The sequence below is a fragment of the Lepidochelys olivacea genome, assembly GCF_965140295.1.
Source record: "Lepidochelys olivacea isolate rLepOli2 genome assembly, chromosome: 24".
In the NCBI taxonomy this organism is placed as follows: Eukaryota; Metazoa; Chordata; order Testudines; family Cheloniidae; genus Lepidochelys; species Lepidochelys olivacea.
In genome coordinates, this window is record NC_140434.1 from 6,943,127 (window position 1) to 6,959,626 (window position 16,500).

At 45.3% G+C, this 16,500-nt stretch overlaps 2 protein-coding genes across 2 annotated transcripts; both read left to right on the plus strand.

Annotated features, from left to right (window-relative positions):
• Nucleotides 1-2,327: 2,327 nt before the first annotated feature.
• Nucleotides 2,328-7,173, plus strand: LOC311512404 (immunoglobulin kappa light chain-like; the record flags this gene model as incomplete). Its single annotated transcript, XM_084613619.1, has 5 exons — nt 2,328-2,544; nt 3,354-3,665; nt 5,800-5,910; nt 6,322-6,368; nt 7,078-7,173. 5 exons carry the CDS (start codon nt 2,328-2,330, stop codon nt 7,171-7,173), a joined length of 783 nt encoding a protein of 260 aa, XP_084469745.1.
• Nucleotides 7,174-13,616: 6,443 nt separating this feature from the next.
• LOC311512405 (uncharacterized protein) lies at nt 13,617-16,020 on the plus strand (the record flags this gene model as incomplete). Its single annotated transcript, XM_084613620.1, has 4 exons — nt 13,617-13,838; nt 14,616-14,738; nt 15,129-15,175; nt 15,925-16,020. Exons 1-4 carry the CDS (start codon nt 13,745-13,747, stop codon nt 16,018-16,020), a joined length of 360 nt encoding a protein of 119 aa, XP_084469746.1. The 5' UTR covers nt 13,617-13,744.
• Between the last annotated feature and the right edge of the window lie 480 nt (nt 16,021-16,500).

The following is a 16,500-nucleotide window of genomic DNA, read 5'->3' on the forward strand; positions in this document are numbered from 1 at the left end:
CAGATTTCCATTGTGACTTCAAACTGAGGTCTTGAATGAATGGTGACTTGAAGTCACTGAGGATGCTTTCAGCAAGACAAAAGTATCTGGCTCTGGTTCCTTGGCCAACTTCCCCTGTGGGTAATTACAAGAGCTGGTCAGGAGTCTTTAGAAGAAACATTTCTTTCTCAGAAAATGCCCATTTGTTGAACTGAAGATTTGTTTTCCATAGGCAAAGCGTCTGTTTTGATTAATTTTTTTACTTGATAAAAAGGTTTCAGAATTTCAGAATGAAACATTCTGGTTGTCCAGTTCAAAAAGACATCTTGCTTAGAAATATACACTAATTATAGTGGAATTTTTTTAAAAAATATTTTGTGGTCAAAAATGTATATGTTCAAAATTGGAAGGAAACATTTCAAAATCCTTAAAACAAAACACTGCCTTTCACCCAAACCGAAAATGATTTTTGGTTGTAGAAAATTTTTGAGATTTTGACTTTTCATCCCAGTTCAACACAGGAAAATGTTTCAGTGTTTTCTGAAAATTTGTGTGGGGTCGGAAATCCATTTGCTGCCCAGCCCTGGTAACTACAGGAGTGTAAAATTGCTCCTGTAGTTACAGTTGGCTACATTGCTCTTTTTCACTTCCTGTCCTAAGCCACTGCAAAGTGCTGCTGTGGGGCTGTCAAACAGCTGCCCCGCTCCACCCCCACAGTGTGTAAAGAGATTTCTATATAAACTAAGGGCCCAATCCTGCTTGGTGCTGAGGCACTTCCTGTGATGTGCTGGGCACCTCCCATATTCAGCAAAGTCAAGGGGAGTGGTGGGTGCTCATCTGCTGTTAGGATCAGCTCCTACCTTCCGTTCCCTAAAGCACTGTACATTGTAAAGCAATGGAAGGAAGAAGGAAGATGGTCCCCAGCATTAGAGAGCTGCCTGGAAGGGGTTTGTGACAGATCGATCCAGGGGAGCTGCAGCCAGCCAAAGCAGCCTCACAAGTGGGGTGCGGGCTACAGAGACATGGCCAAGGCACCCAGGGATTCTATTCTTTTTTGAGCCAATTGCTCTAATCACTAGCCCACATTGCCCTCTGTTGTCAGGTGTTTCAGAAGGGACATTGACAGATGCACTTTACTTCTTTCTCCCTGTTTTGTGCAGCCAGACTGCAGCTTTCTAAGCAGCCCCGTTCAGTTAATTTTAACCAGTTTATTGCTAGACTCAAGGGGTGGCGCTTAACTGCCATTGATTTCAGTAGGAGTGAGGCACCTAACCCTCTTAGCCAGGTTTGAAAATCCCACTAGGCACATGTCTGCATTTATAGGCACCTAAATACCTTTGAAAATCTGGCCCAAAGTCACTTTTGGAAATGTGACTAAGACTATTTTGAAAATCGTGTCTTATGTTGTCTTTTTTTCTCACACGTCAGAGCTTTCAGTTTGATGATCTACAGTGCGGTTAACAGTCCTCCAAGACAAGACAACAACCGTTACATGTCTGCATTGTGCCACCAAGAACTGTGCTACAATAAACCAAACATGGAAGGCTGGGGAGGATTTACATTGGGATTGTCAGAGGCCCTAAGTGGTTTAGGAGCATTTTCCTTTGAAAGTCAATGGGGCTTGTGCTCCGAACTCATGTGGGTTTGTTTATTTACATCATCCATATTCTGGATGTTTAATTATTCTGAATTATTATTTACACCCCTGAGCCACTGGAACGCACAGAAAATCTACAAGAAATGCTGTACCCTCTGCAGAGACTTTAACCCACCCCTCTAGTATCTATCACCACAGCACATCCTCCTCAGAGGCGTCCCTCATTGGAAATTACCAAAACACTGTACCCAGTCACTGCAGCAGTGCACTGGGCGTCAGCCCTTGGGCTAGTGAGTCAGGAGTTTGTCCTACCATTTTTATGAACATGATCTTTGCCGAGTATCTGCTTTTATCTTCTTTAGGTAAAACTTCTGCTTTAAGCTCTGGAATTGGGAAAACAGCCTCGTCAGTAGGACACTAGAGTTGACTACTGTATCTATGATATGTTGTGAAACTTTTGCTGGATATTAATTGCATTTCCATTCACTTGTATAAAGTTACAGCAGCTTTTCAAGTATTTGGGATGCAGAGAATAAATATTATCAGATTAAGTAATTTCTTTTGCTGAGCTATCCATTCCATCTGTGGCAGTTGGAGACCTGGCGGACACTGACTATAACGATATTTTACTTCTCCAGTGCTAGGAGTGCAGTTATTTCTGCACCAGACTCAGCGGATCCAGTTTGTTGAAGTTAGTGACACCGCAAAGATCCACTGTTCTTCCACAGAAAACTTGGAAGGAGGAAGTAGCATGTTTTGGTATTTGAGAAGAGAAGGTGAGAAACCCACCTGCATTAAGCGCTGTTTGGATGACCAAAATGTAAGTAAATTTGCTTGCAAACACGAGACACACAGCTCGACACTGGAAATCCGTAATATCCAAAAGACTGAGTCTGGCATTTACTACTGTGCATTTGAATACAGCAGCTACCTGATTTTTGGAAATGGAACCACACTGATCATTGGAGGTAAGGAACCATAGCTTGTTTAAGGAGACTAATAACTGATTGACAAAGCATATTTCGTATTCCCATTAAAATGTGACAAGATACCATAGCTATTGATGAATGGTTCAAATGAAAGCATGCTTTCAGCCAGAAATATCAGCTAAACATTGAATGCTCTGGGTATAGAAGGAATATAACAACATTTATAGTTGTAAAATATATGTGTGAAACCTGAAAGTGCCAAAATTGAAGTTTCTCTGTGACTGTTCAGGGCACCCAGGTTGGGACTATTGCTAACCAAAGAGTTATGTTTGCATGAAACAATATTTTGATTTAATGAAAAGTTTATAAAATTTATAAAATTGTTCGCAATTTTCCTTCTAGTTAGTGCAGCTATGTATTGCGCTCTATCCTAGTTAGGGGTTGTGTGGTGATTTAATATTTCCTTCTTCAATAGATTTGTTCTTTTGAATTCATGTCTTAGTGACAGATACGCAATGTTGTTGTAGCTGTGTTGGTCCCAGGATATGAGAGAGACAAGGTGGGTGAGGTAATAGTTTTTATTGGACCAACTTTGGTTGGTGAGAGAGACGAGCTTCCTTGCTGACACAGAGCTCTTCTTCAGATCTGGAAAATGACACTGAATACGTTTCCCAGACCTGAAGGAGAGCTCTGTGGCAGCTTGAAAGTTTGTCTTTCACCAACAGAAGTTGGTCCAATGAATGGTTTTACCTCACCCACCTTGTCTCTCTGAGTGAAAGATTAATACCTTTAATCAGACTGCAGCTCATTTGATCATCACACTGAATTCGCCATCTCCTTCTGCTCAGACAGTTATACCAAGAGCAGCTGGGTGATGCTTCTGGTCCCATTTCCACATGGCAGTCAAGTCACTGGGACAGCAAATCTGGCTTGTGTGATCCATGGAGTGTCCAGCCCAGTCCATGTTTCCTGGAGTGTTTCAGGGGAGCTGCAGGAACAGGGACTGACGCGCTCATTGAAAGCCAAGGATGGATCTTTAACACTCATAAATCACATCAGCGTCCCCATGGACACCTGGACCAGTGGGAAGAATTTCACCTGTGAAGTCAAATTCAACTCTTCTGGCAACAGTGTGAAGACAAGTACAAGATATTCTGCAGGTGAGCGATATTATATTTGAGGCTAATTGAGACTCTGATGTAAAATAGGTGTAACGTTGCCCCAGTCAGAGAGGCTGAAACATAATTTTCCATGACAGAAAGCTGGAATATTCTATATCTTAATTAAAACTTCTCAAGGGAGTTTTGGGAAAGGAAACTTGAGACATTACACGGACCACAAGACAAAGTAGCTCTGATCTCTAGGGCAGCTTTCACCCAGATTGTACATATAAAGCACTGTAAAGAGTTAAATAATAATAAATACCAGGAGTAAAGGGGAATTCAGAGGCATTTGAGAAGAGAGATGTTTTCCAATGAGATATGCAAAGTGATGGAAAGGTGATGAGGTGAGGCGAGACGAAAGAAAACAAATAAGAAGAAAACAAAGAAAGACGAAGTGGGACCGCTAAACACTGAGGATGGAGTGGAGGTTAAGGATAATCTAGGCATGGCCCAATATCTAAACAAATACTTTGCCTCAGTCTTTAATAAGGCTAATGAGGATCTTAGGGATAATGGTAGCATGACAAATGGGAATGAGGATATGGAGGTAGATATTACCATATCTGAGGTAGAAGCGAAACTCAAACAGCTTAATGGGACTAAATTGGGGGGCCCAGATAATCTCCATCCAAGAATATTAAAGGAATTGGCACATGAAATTGCAAGCCCGTTAGCAAGAATTTTTAATGAATCTGTAAACTCAGGGGTTGTACCGTATGACTGGAGAATTGTTAACGTAGGTCCTATTTTTAAGAAAGGGAAAAAAAGGTGATCCGGGAAACTACAGGCCTGTTAGCTTGACATCTGTAGTATGCAAGGTCTTGGAAAAAATTTTGAAGGAGAAAGTAGTTAAGGACATTGAAGTCAATGGTAACTGGGATAAAATACAACATGGTTTTACAAAAGGTAGATCGTGCCAAATCAACCTGATCTCCTTTTTTGAGAAAGTAACAGAATTTTTAGACAAAGGAAACGCAGTGGATCTAATTTACCTAGATTTCAGTAAGGTGTTTGATATGGTGCCACATGGGGAATTATTAGTTAAATTGGAAAAAATGGGGATCAATATGAAAATTGAAAGGTGGATAAGGAATTGGTTAAAAGGGAGACTACAGCGGGTCCTACTGAAAGGTGAACTGTCAGGCTGGAGGGAGGTTACCAGTGGAGTTCCTCAGGGATCGGTTTTGGGACCAATCTTATTTAATCTTTTTATTACTGACCTCAGCACAAAAAGTGGGAGTGTGCTAATAAAGTTTGTGGATGATACGAAGCTGGGAGGTATTGCCAATTTAGAGAGTGATCGGATCTGGTTGACCTTGTAAACTGGAGTAATAGTAATAGGAAGAAATTTAATAGTGAGAAGTGTAAGGTCATGCATTTAGGGATTAATAACAAGAATATTAGTTATAAACTGAGGCCACATCAATTAGAAGTAACGGAGGAGGAGAGGGACCTCAGAGTATTGGTTGACCACAGGATGACTATGAGCCGCCAATGTGATGTGGCCGTGAAAAAAGCTCATGCGGTCTTGGGATGCATCAGGCGAGGTATTTCCAGTAAAGATAAGGAGGTGTTAGTACCATTATACAAGGCACTGGTGAGACCTCTTCTGGAATACTGTGTGCAGTTCTGGTCTCCCATGTTTAAGAAGGATGAATTCAAACTGGAACAGGTACAGAGAAGGGCTACTAGGATGATCCGAGGAATGGAAAACCTGTCTTATGAAAGGAGACTCAAGGAGGACTTAAATAGCTCAGACATAGGTGAGAGGTTTATTGTAGGAGTGGCTGGGTGAGATTCTGTGGCTGCATTGTGCAGGAGGTCAGACTAGAAGATCATAATGGTCCCTTCTGACCTTAATATCTATGAGTCTATGAGACCTAACAGGGAGGATTCTGTAGATGGAAGAAGGTGCAAAGAAGATTCTGATTACAAGGAAAATAGAATTCACCTGTGGGAAAGGGGGCAACACAGAGGGTGAAAGGTGCTGAAGGCTCCTGTAGCTTCACTCCTCGGGGGTTAAGGCCCGTGGTGAAATGGGGATCAGGAGGGGAGAGCTGGATGTGGTGGCATCACGACCCTCTTGGCTCAAGTCAGGCACTTGTGTCTGGTGTTTTTGCTTCCTCCACAGCCCCTGCCAGGGAGTGCTCACATTACATTGTGCCCCTTGCGGCTGGAGCTGGTCTGCTGCTGCTGGTGGTGTCTCTGAGCCTCATCTGGACCCTCTGCCCTTCCACGCTAGGTAATAAACACAGCCCAGCCCAGACACTCCCCCACTGAGAGAAATCCTGCTCCCCGCTTGCTACTGGGGACTGCAACTGTCCCGTCCAACACATGAACACGCTGCAAATGTCACAACTGCCGGCACTGATCTCCGAATGTTTGTTTTCCGAAACTTGAATGTCCTGTGTCGGGAGAACGGCTTTGTTCTCCGTGACAAAGGGAGCGATGTGGAAAGGCTTCTACTGCCCCTGGCCCAGGCACCTTGTCTATAGTTCACAAAGAGCACTAGCCTTTCTGATGAGCCTCTATCCACGTGCCATCATGGAGGTGCCCTGCGCACCCACAGCTCGGACGCACCATTAGTCAATGAACTGCAGCTGGGGGGTGACCGTGGAAGAGGAACTTTGACTGTTGTCTTTGTTTGTTCCAGGATTCCAGCCCAGGGTCTCAGCACCCCCAGCTTCCGTGGAGCCCCAGGTACGGCTCTTTGCAAACTGTCTCTGTGTAAATCAATGTGTCTGTCTCAGGCATTTCTAATCCATCAACTTCATGTGTTTGGCACCAAAGCTGATTGATCTGGAAGGAGGAGGTGAAAGTGAGGTCTAGCTGTTGGAGTAGCAGGGAGGAAGGACGGAGTCCTACTGTGAGCTTTGCTACTAACTTACTGTGGGATAGTGGACAAGTCACTTACTGATCTGTGCCTCTGTTTCCCCATGTGTAAGGAGTGGATAACAAGACTTACTGCATAAGGATGATGGGAAGTTTGATGTTTTATTGGTTCTGACTGTACCCTTTACAGGGTTTTTGTGTGCAGCTTGGAATATTTTTGGCACTTATAAGATAAAGAGCTATAAGAAATTATATTTGTAAAGCACATGAAGATTTTCCAGTGAAAGGTGCTCTGGGCCTGATCCAAAGCTTACTGACCTTAATAGGAGACTGTCCATTTCTACTGGGTTTGGATCTGGCCAAATATTTTCAGCAGGTGAGTTCTTATGGTAAGTCAGAATCCAGTGATGGTTTCCATTTTAAAAACACGCAGTTTATAGGACAAGCAGGAGAATCAGAGATGAGAGGGAATTTTTAATCAGGCTAAACTCACTTGGCTGTTCAGTTCTGTATCCTGTACCCTGTATCCCTTCATTTTACAAGGAGATGGCTCATTTTACTAATTGTCGCCAAACAGGGTGGAATCTTATACGCCCATCTGGATTTTGATTCGCGGAATCGCGACGGGCGCACAATGCAGCGATCGGCCAGAGGGAAGCATGTAAAAGCCTGAACTGTCTAGTGCAGGGGAATCCACACGTGGGAACTGATGGCTGGTTCTCTGCTGATCGGACGTGGCAGCTGGAAGAAGGCTCTGTTTGTCTCCATCTCCTTTCTTTTTGTATTTTCTCCACTTCTCTGTTTGGAATAAAAAGGTCAGAAGATCCCCACAGGGTCCAGCCTCATCAGGTGGGAAATCTCCTTTCGGGATATAAAGGCATCATGGTGTAGATTGTGTATGAGATTGGAAGCTCTTTGGGGCAGGTCTGGTCTCTTTGATCTGTGTTTGTGCCGCGCCGAGCACAATGGTGCTATGGTAACACAATAATTGTCATCATCACCCTCCCCTCATCTGCACAGAGACCCAGACACAGCTGAATGGCTGCAGCTTCCCTGCACAAAAAGTGAGGCCGGATGGCAGGAGCCTGCAGAGGGGATGTGCAGCCCCTGTATACGCCACAGCTCCCAGCTCCCCTGATTCTCAGCTGTAACGTTACATGGTCATGCAATGGGATTGGGAAGGGGAAGGATGGATGCAGGAGCTGGGAGGGGTGAGAATCTCTCCCCAGGCCAGGGCTGGAGCTGCTAGTCCAGTGCTTCCTCTGGAGCAGTGTTTCTCAACGACCGGTCCATGGGCTGGTGCCGGTCCCTGAGATCTCCCTGACACAGTTTAGGAAGGCAGCCAGGCGGGCCCTGGTATCCAAAAGGTTGAGAAACGCTGCTCTAGAGTCTGCTGGTTTTCCCCAAAGGCGAGATCCACAGAGCCCTATGTCCCAGCCCCTCTGCGCCATCTAACGAGAACAACACGTTACCAATGACTGGAGCTCTCCTGGTGCCTGAGCCTGCTCGCGCTGCCTGTTTGCATCACAACTTGTTGTTCTTCAAGCTGTCGTTCAAACTGTCACTCATTAAAAAGTGATAGAAATGCAATTAGTGATATTTGTGTTGCCTCTTTTACCTGGTCAATGCATCAAGCTCAGCTTATTGTGTAATAAGAACGGTGCCCTCTTAAATCCTTTAGGCCAGATTCTGCTCTGGTTTGCAGCAGTGTAAACCTGGAGGAGCTCAGTGGAGTTACCCCGGATTTACACCAGTGTCTCTGAGAGCAGAATCCGGTCCTTTCTATTCCTCTTAGCATCTGTGTTTCTTTTGAAGGATGACCCAACAAATGTGTGTCATGCAACTTGTTACACACACATAGGGTAAGGGCTGTTTTACAGAGGACGGTGATCGATTGTTCTCCATGCCCACTGGAAGAAGGACAAAAAGTTATGGGCTTAATCTGCAGCAAGGGAGATTTAGGTGAGATATTAGGAAAATCTTGCTAACTCCAAGGTTAGTTCAGCTCTGGAACAGGTGTCCAAGGGAGGTTGTGGAATCCCCGTCACTGGAGGTTTTTAAGAACAGGCTGGACAAACACCTGTCAGGCATGGTCTAGGTTTACTTGGTCTGGGACTTGATGACTTGTTGAGGTCCCTTCTAGCCTGACATTTCTGTGAATCAGAGTGCTAATAAAAAATGAATGACTAAGGCCAGAATATGATCTCATGTTTCTCTACATACTGAACCAAACGGGGCTGCAGGAAGGCCCAGATTTCCACTGAGCCTTCAAATTGAAGTCTTGAATGAACAGTGACTTGCAGTCCCTGACGGTGCTTTCAGCAAGACAAGAGTATTTGGCTCTAGTTCCTTGGCCAACGTCCCATTTGAGTTATTACTCGAGCTGGTCAAGAGTCTTCGGAGGAAACATTTCTTTGTCAGAAAATGCCTGCTTGTTGAAAGGGAGATTTTTATCCTCCCCTCAAGGGAAAAGGGTCAGTTTGACGTTTTTTACAAGAAGAAAAGTTTCAGAATTGCAAAATGAAAAATTCCGGTTCTTGAGTTCAGGACGACATCTTGCTTAGAAGTTGAAGTTGAAGCAATTATAGTTGAACAAAATTGTACAGTTGATCATAATTGTATATGGTCAAAACAGAAAGGAAACATCCCAAAATGTGTCCTTTCACCCAAACCAAAAATGATTTTTGATTCAAGAAAATTTTCACTTTTCATCTCAGTTCGAATCAGGACCATTTTTCGATCTCTTGAACATTTGTGTGGGGTGGGAAATCCATTTTCTGCCCCAGTCTGGTCATTAAAAGTGTAAAATTGCTCCTGCAGCTGCAGTTGGCTACATTGTGCCGTTTCACTTCCTGCCCTACGCCACTGTGCTGTGTTGCTGTGGGGCTGTCAAACAGCTGCCCCGCCCCACCCGCACAGTGCAAGGACAAGGCCTGCCCCAGAAACGCCCCAGGGCCCTGCCCATCCATGCCAGGTGCACCAGGTGTGGGCAGGCAGGCTCAGCATGGCAGGATCCAAGTGTGGAGGGGCTTAGGGTGCAGGGATCCAGGTGAGGGTTCAGAGGCTGTGTGGGGCATTCTGGGTGCGGGCGGCTCAGTGGGGGATCCGAGTGCAGTGGGGGGATCTGGATACATAGGGGCTCGTTGGGGGGGTTCTGGGTGCAACAGTAATAGGACTCTGCAGGGGGGTCCAGGTGAAGGTGGTTGGGGCTCATGAGGGGGGGTCTGGGTTGTGAGGGGATAGAGCTCATCAGGGGGGTCTGGGTGTGGGGACTCAGTGGGGGGTCCAGATGCTGGGGGAATGGGGCTCAGTGAGGTGGGGAAGGGCATCCAGGTGCAGCTCGTTGAGGCTCAGTGGACTGGGGATGGGGTGCAGGTGGCTTGTCAGGGTGGTCCAGGTGCAGGGGACGTGGGACTTGGTGAGGGGGCAGTTCTGAGTGTGGGGTATGAGGCTTGGTGGGAGGGTCTGAGTATGAGGGGGTCTGGATGCACAGGGATTGGGTGGATGGGGGAGCAGCTCCCTATACAGGGATCCCTCCCCCTGCAGCTGAGGAGCAAATGGTGCAGGAAGCGAGGGGTGGGGGTGGGGGGACTTTTCAGAACTTCCTGCAGCTGGGGGATAAATCTGGGGGTGGGTCTGATGCCATGCAGGGGAAGAGGAAGTCCCATCCTCCCGAGCATAGCTGGGACTAGTAGCTGAGCCCAATACAGGCTAGGAATCACCAGCCGGGTCTTTCCCAGTCCTGCCTCCTGCCCCACAGTGATTCACCTCTCTGCTGGCTGCTCTGGTCCCCCAAAATATACTGCTGGGAAGGGTCGCATGACTGCTTTTGTGGCTTCCCTTTGCCTCCCTGTCAGAAAGTCATTTTTCTGCTGGGAAGCAAAGAAATCTGCGGGGGACATAAATTCTGCGCCGTGCAGTGGTGCAGAATTCCCCCAGGAGTAACACAGCATAAGGGCCTAATCCTACATGGTGCTGAGGCACTTGCTCTGACATGCTGGGCAGCTGCCACACTCAGCAAAGTCAAGGGGAGTGGTGGGTGCTCAGCTGCTGTTAGGCTCAGCATCTACCTTCAATTCCTTAAAGCACTGTACATTGCAAATAGGGCTTTGTACCCTTGTCAATCAGTGTTACTGGGAGAGTTATAACAGGAACTGAGCTGGGGAGACATTGTGCTTGAATAGCATTATGATTTCCATGGTCTTATTTGTACAACCACTGACAACATTCAGCCCCTTAACAGCGACCCTGGGGACCGGATTCTCATTTGCATTAAGCCCCTTTCTACCACGGTAACGCACAGGGGCCTGGAAGTGGGTGTGAGTGTAATTTCTGCTCCTCTAAACTCCTCCTTACATTGGTGCAAAGGGGAAGCTGTGTAATTGTGAGTAATGCCCTTGGGCTAGAAATCAGGCAGAATCTTGGCCAGTCCAGTCATCCTTCGTCAGCCAAACTCCTGCTTCCACTTAACACTGCCTCAGTCAGGGACTGCAGGATTTAGCCCAGGTCACTCCCCAGCCATGTGGGGGAGGAAGGCAGGGGAGGGTAGAAGGGAAGGAAGGAAGGACAGGGTAGAAGGGAAGGAAGGAAGGACGATGGTCCCCAGCTTTAGAGAGCTGCCTGGAAGGAGTTTGTGACAGATCGATCCAGGGGAGCTGCAGCCAGCCAGAGCAGCCTCAGGAGTGGGGTGTGGTCTAAGGAGATGTGGTCAAGTCACCTAGGGAATCTGTTCTTTTTTGAGCCAGTCGCTCTAATCACTAGCCCATGTTGCCCTCTATTATCCGCTGTTTCAGAAGGGACATTGACAGATGCACTTTACTTCTCTTTTCCTGCTTTGTGCAGCCAGACGCAGCTTTCGAACCAGCCCCATTCAGCTCATTTTTATCCAGTTTATTGCTAGATCCAGGGGGAGGCACTTAACTTCCATTGACTTCAGTAGGAGTGAGGCACCTAACCCTCTTAGCCATGTTTGAAAATCCCACTGGGCACCTGTCTGCAGTTATAGGCACCTAAATACCTTTGAAAATCTGGCCCTAAGTCACTTTTGAACATTGTATCCTTCATTGTCTTATGTCTCAAACATGTCAGAGCTTTCGGTTTGATGATTTAAAGCGCAATTTAAGTCCGCCACGACAAGATGCCAAATGGTCATTACGTGCCTGCATTGCAGCACCAAGAAGTATGGTGCAACAGCGGCCTGCACATGGAAAGCTGGGGAGAGACTTAGGTCAAAAGAACTAAGTGATGTCGGAGCATTTTCCTTTGAAAATCAATGAGGCTTGTGCTCTGAAGTCATGTGGGTTTGTTTCTATAGAACATCCATGTGCTGGATATTTAAAATTATTCCAAATCATCTAGTGCACCTCTGCACCGCTGGAATCCAGACAAATTCTACAAGAAATGCTGTAGCCTCTGTAGATTCTTAAACCCACACATCCTGTGTTTGTCACAACAGCACATCCTCCTCGGAGGCGTTCCTCACTGGACACTGTACCCCATCACTGCAGCAGTGCACTGGGCATCAGCCTTGGGGCTAGTGAGTCAGGATTTTGTCCGACTCTTTTATTAAAATGATCTTGACGAAATACCTCATTTTATCTTCCTTAGGTAAAACTTCTGCATTAAATTTTGGAATTGAGAAAACAGCCTCTTCAGTGAGACATCAGTGTTGAATATCTATGATATGTTTGGAAACTTTTGCTGGATTTTAATTGCATTTCCATTCATTTGTACAAATGTTAGAGCAGCTTTTTTAGCCTTTAGGCTGCAGAGCATAAATATAATCAGATTAAGTAAATTCTAGTGCTGAGCTATCCATTCCATCTGTGGCAGTTGGAGACCTGGCGGACACTGACTATGATGATATTTTATTTCTCCAGTGCTAGGAGTACAGTTATTTCTGTACCAGACTCAGCGGATCCAGTCTGTTGAAGTTAGTGACACCGCAAAGATCCACTGTTCTTCCACAGAAAACTTGGAAGGAGGAAGTAGCATATTATGGTATTTGAGAAGAGAAGGCGAGACACCCACCTGCATTAAGAGCTGTTTGGATGATCAAAATGTAAGTAAATTTGCTTGCAAACACGAGACACACAGCTCGACACTGGAAATCAGCAATGTCCAAAAGACTGAGACTGGCATTTACTACTGTGCAGTTAGAATTACCAGCTACCTGCTTTTCGGGAATGGAACCACACTGATTGTTGGAGGTAAGGAACCATAGCTTGTTTAAGGAGACTAACAACTGATAGATAAAGCCTACTTCATGTTCCCATTAAAATGTGACAAGATACCATAGTTATTGCTGAATGACTAAAGAGAAAGCATACTTCAAGCCAAACAGATCAGCTAAACATTAAATGTTCTGGGTGCAGAACGAATAAGTTTTAACCAAAAATGTTAAAACTTGAAAGTGCTGAAAATAAACTACTGACGTTTCTCTCTGACTGTTCAAGGCACCCAGGTTGGGAATATTTCTAACCTAAGAGCCATGATGGCATGAAACAATATTTTCAGTAAAAAAAAAAAAAGTCAATTAAATTCATAAAATTGCACAAAATGTTTCCTACTAGGTAGTGCAGCTACGTATTGCTCTATATCCTAATTAGTGCTGGCGTGGTGATTTCCCATTTTCTTCTTCAAAATAGATTTGTTGCTTCGAATTAATGTCATAGGGAATGATAGCATGCCGTGGTGTTGTAGCTGTCTTGGACCCAGGATATTAGAGAGACAAGGTGGGTGAGGTAATATCTTTTCTGGGACCAACTTCTGTTGCTGAGAGAGACGAGCTTTCGAGCTTCCACGGAGCTCTTCTTCATGTCTGGGAAATGACACTCTGAATATATTTCCCTGATCTGAAGAAGAGCTCTGTGGAAGCTCGAATGCTTGTCTCTCTCACCAACAGAAAGTTGGTCCCATACAAGATTTTACCTCACCCACCTTGTCTCTTAGTGAAAGATTAACATCTTTAATCAGACTGCAGCTCATCTGATCATCACACTGAATTCGTCATCTCCTTCTGCTCAGACAGTTATACCAAGAGCAGCTGGGCGATGCTTCTGGTCCCATTTCCACATGGCAGTCAAGTCACTGGGACAGCAAATCTGGCCTGTGTGATCCATGGAGTGTCCAGCCCGGTCCATGTTTCCTGGAGTGTTTCTGGGGAGCTGCGGAAACAGGGGCTGACACGCTCATTGAGAGCAAAGGATGGATCTTTAACCCTCATAAATCACATCAGCGTCCCCATGGACACCTGGACCAGTGGGAAGAATTTCACCTGTGAAGTCAAATTCAACTCTTCCGGCAACAGTGTGAAGAAAAGTACCAGGTATCCTGCAGGTGAGTGATACGATATTTAAAGGTAATGGAAACTCAGATGTAAAATATGCATGTGACCAAGATGAGAGCTGCTTCTATGTGATTTTCCATTACAGAAATTTGGAATATTCTATGGCTTCATTAGAATTTCTCCAGAGAATTTGGGGAAAAGTAAATTGAGGTGTTACAGGGACTACAAGACCACATAGCTCTGATTTCTAGGGCAGCTTTCTCCCAGACTGTCCATATAAAGCACTGTAAAGAGTTAAATAATAATAAATCCCAGGAGTAAAGGGGAATTCAGAGGCATTTGAGAAGAGAGATGTTTTCCAGTGAGATATGCAAAGTGATGGAGAGGCATACAGGGAGGATTTTATAGACGGCAGGAGGTGCAGAGAAGATTCTGATTACAGGAAAAATCATTGGCCTAACAAAAAGGGAACAACGGAGAGGGTGAAAGGTGCTGAAGGCTCCTGTAGCCTCACTCTTTAGAGAGTAAAACAGGTGGTGAAATGGGGAACAGGATCACAGAACATGTCTAATTCTGACCTAGTGCAGCAGCCGATCTCAAAGCACTTTACAAAGGAGGTCAGTATCACTAGCCTCATTTTATAGATTGGGAAACTGAGGCACAGAGAGTAGCTGTGATGTGTCCACGCTCACCCAGCAGGCCAATGGCAGAGCTGGGAGCAGACCCCAGGTTTCCTGAGTCCCTGTCCTCTATCCATTAGGCCACACTGCCTCTTGGAAGGGTGTAGGCAGGACTGCTGAAGGAAGCCTTTTGTGTCTTTCTTTTAGCCACCTCCACAGCCCACGCCAGTAGTTGCCTACCTTCCATTGTGTCCCTGGCGGTGCTGAGCGCCCTGATGCTGTTGCTGGTGTCTCTGAGTCTCATCTGGACCCTCTGCCCTTCCAGGCTAGGTAACAAGCACTGCCCATCCCCAACATTCTCCTGCAGAGAGCGATCCCACTCCATCCCTCCTCCTGGGGATTACGAGTGTTACCCCATGTGCTACACGGACACACGGTAAATCTCATGAGCACCAAGTCTGAGCTCAGAATGTGACTTTCCTGTGTCGGAAGAACGGCTTTGTTCTCCATGACAAAGGGAGCGATGCCCACGGCCCAGGCTGCTTGTGTATAGTTCACAAAGAGCACTAGCCTTTCAAAGGAGCCCCTCTCCATGTGCCATGCATGGTGGTGCACTGGGCACCCACAGCTCGGATGCACCATTAGTCAGTGAACCTTACAGCTTGGGGGAATGACCGCGGAAGAGGAACTTTTACCGTTGTCTCTGTCTGTCTGTTCCAGGATTCCAGCCCAGGAGCTCAGCACCTCCAGCTTCGCAGGAGAACCAGGTACGTCACGTTACAAATGATCTCAGTCTAATTGTGTTTGTCTCAGGTATTTCTAATGGGTAAATCACCTTAGCGCATTAGAGGCCTACAAGTGTTGTTTCCAGCCCAGCTTCTAACAGACTTGGCCATTCGGCAAATCACTTAACTGCTCCATGCCTCGGTTTCCCCAAGTATACAAAAAGAGATAACAAGACCTAATTCACATGGATACTAGGACATTTAATTTATTAGTGTTTCAGACTGTACACTCTTTCAGAGCAGTTCGTCTTCGCTTTGGCCCAGATTGTCAAAGGTATTTAGGTGCCTCCCTCCCATAGTTGGGCATATACATACTTTGAAGATCTGAGCCTTTGTGTCTTATACAGAGCAGGGCATAGTGCTGGCACTTAACAAACAAATAATAATAATTGATAGTACTGGAAAAGAACATTAAGATTCTCAACAATGAAAAGTGCTTGAGACCTGATCCAAAGCTAACTGAAATGAACCGGAGAGTTTTCATTATTTCCGTGACCTGCACATCAGGCCTGAGCAGAGCCAAATGTTATCACTGAGTTCTTAAAGTCACATGGCACTGTCCATTTTCATAACACACACCATTTATAGGAAAAGTGGGAGAATAAGAGACAGGAGGGAATTTTTAGTAAGGTCAATGGATGCTAAACTCACTTGCCTGTTCCAGTCTGTCTCTGCTTGTATCATTTCATTTTACAAGGAGGTGGCTAATTTTATTAAATGTCGCCAAACAGGGTGGAATCTTATACGCTCATCTGGATTTCGATTCACGGAATCGCGACGGGCGCACGATGCAGCCATCAGCCAGAGGGAAACATGTAAAACCTTAAACTGTCTAATGCAGGGGAATCCACACATAGGAACTCACTGTTCTCTGCTGATCTCAGTGGGGTTAGCCAACCTATAATAAAGCTCTTTCTGGCTGTATCCTTTTTTCTCTCCTCTTCTCTGTTTAGAATATAAATGTCAGAAAATCCCCCAAAGAATTATCCCCGAGAGGTGGGAAATCTCATTGTTTAAGCTAAGAGCATCATTATATAGGTGACTTTTCGGTTGATTTGCATATTTTGAAGAACTGGTTGGAAAATGGCTTTTTCTCCCTCATGGAAAATTTTGATAAAAGCAAAAAAGTTTAATTTTTCCTAAAATTTTCAGCAGCAAATGTTAACTTTTTGTTGAAGGATTTTTTTCACCCATAACACATCTTCAGCTACAAACCAAACGGTGATTTTATTTCCGGCTTTTCAATCTTCAGACCAAAAAAAATCAAAGATTTGGGTTTTGTCGAAAACCCAATTTTCCCTTGGGCG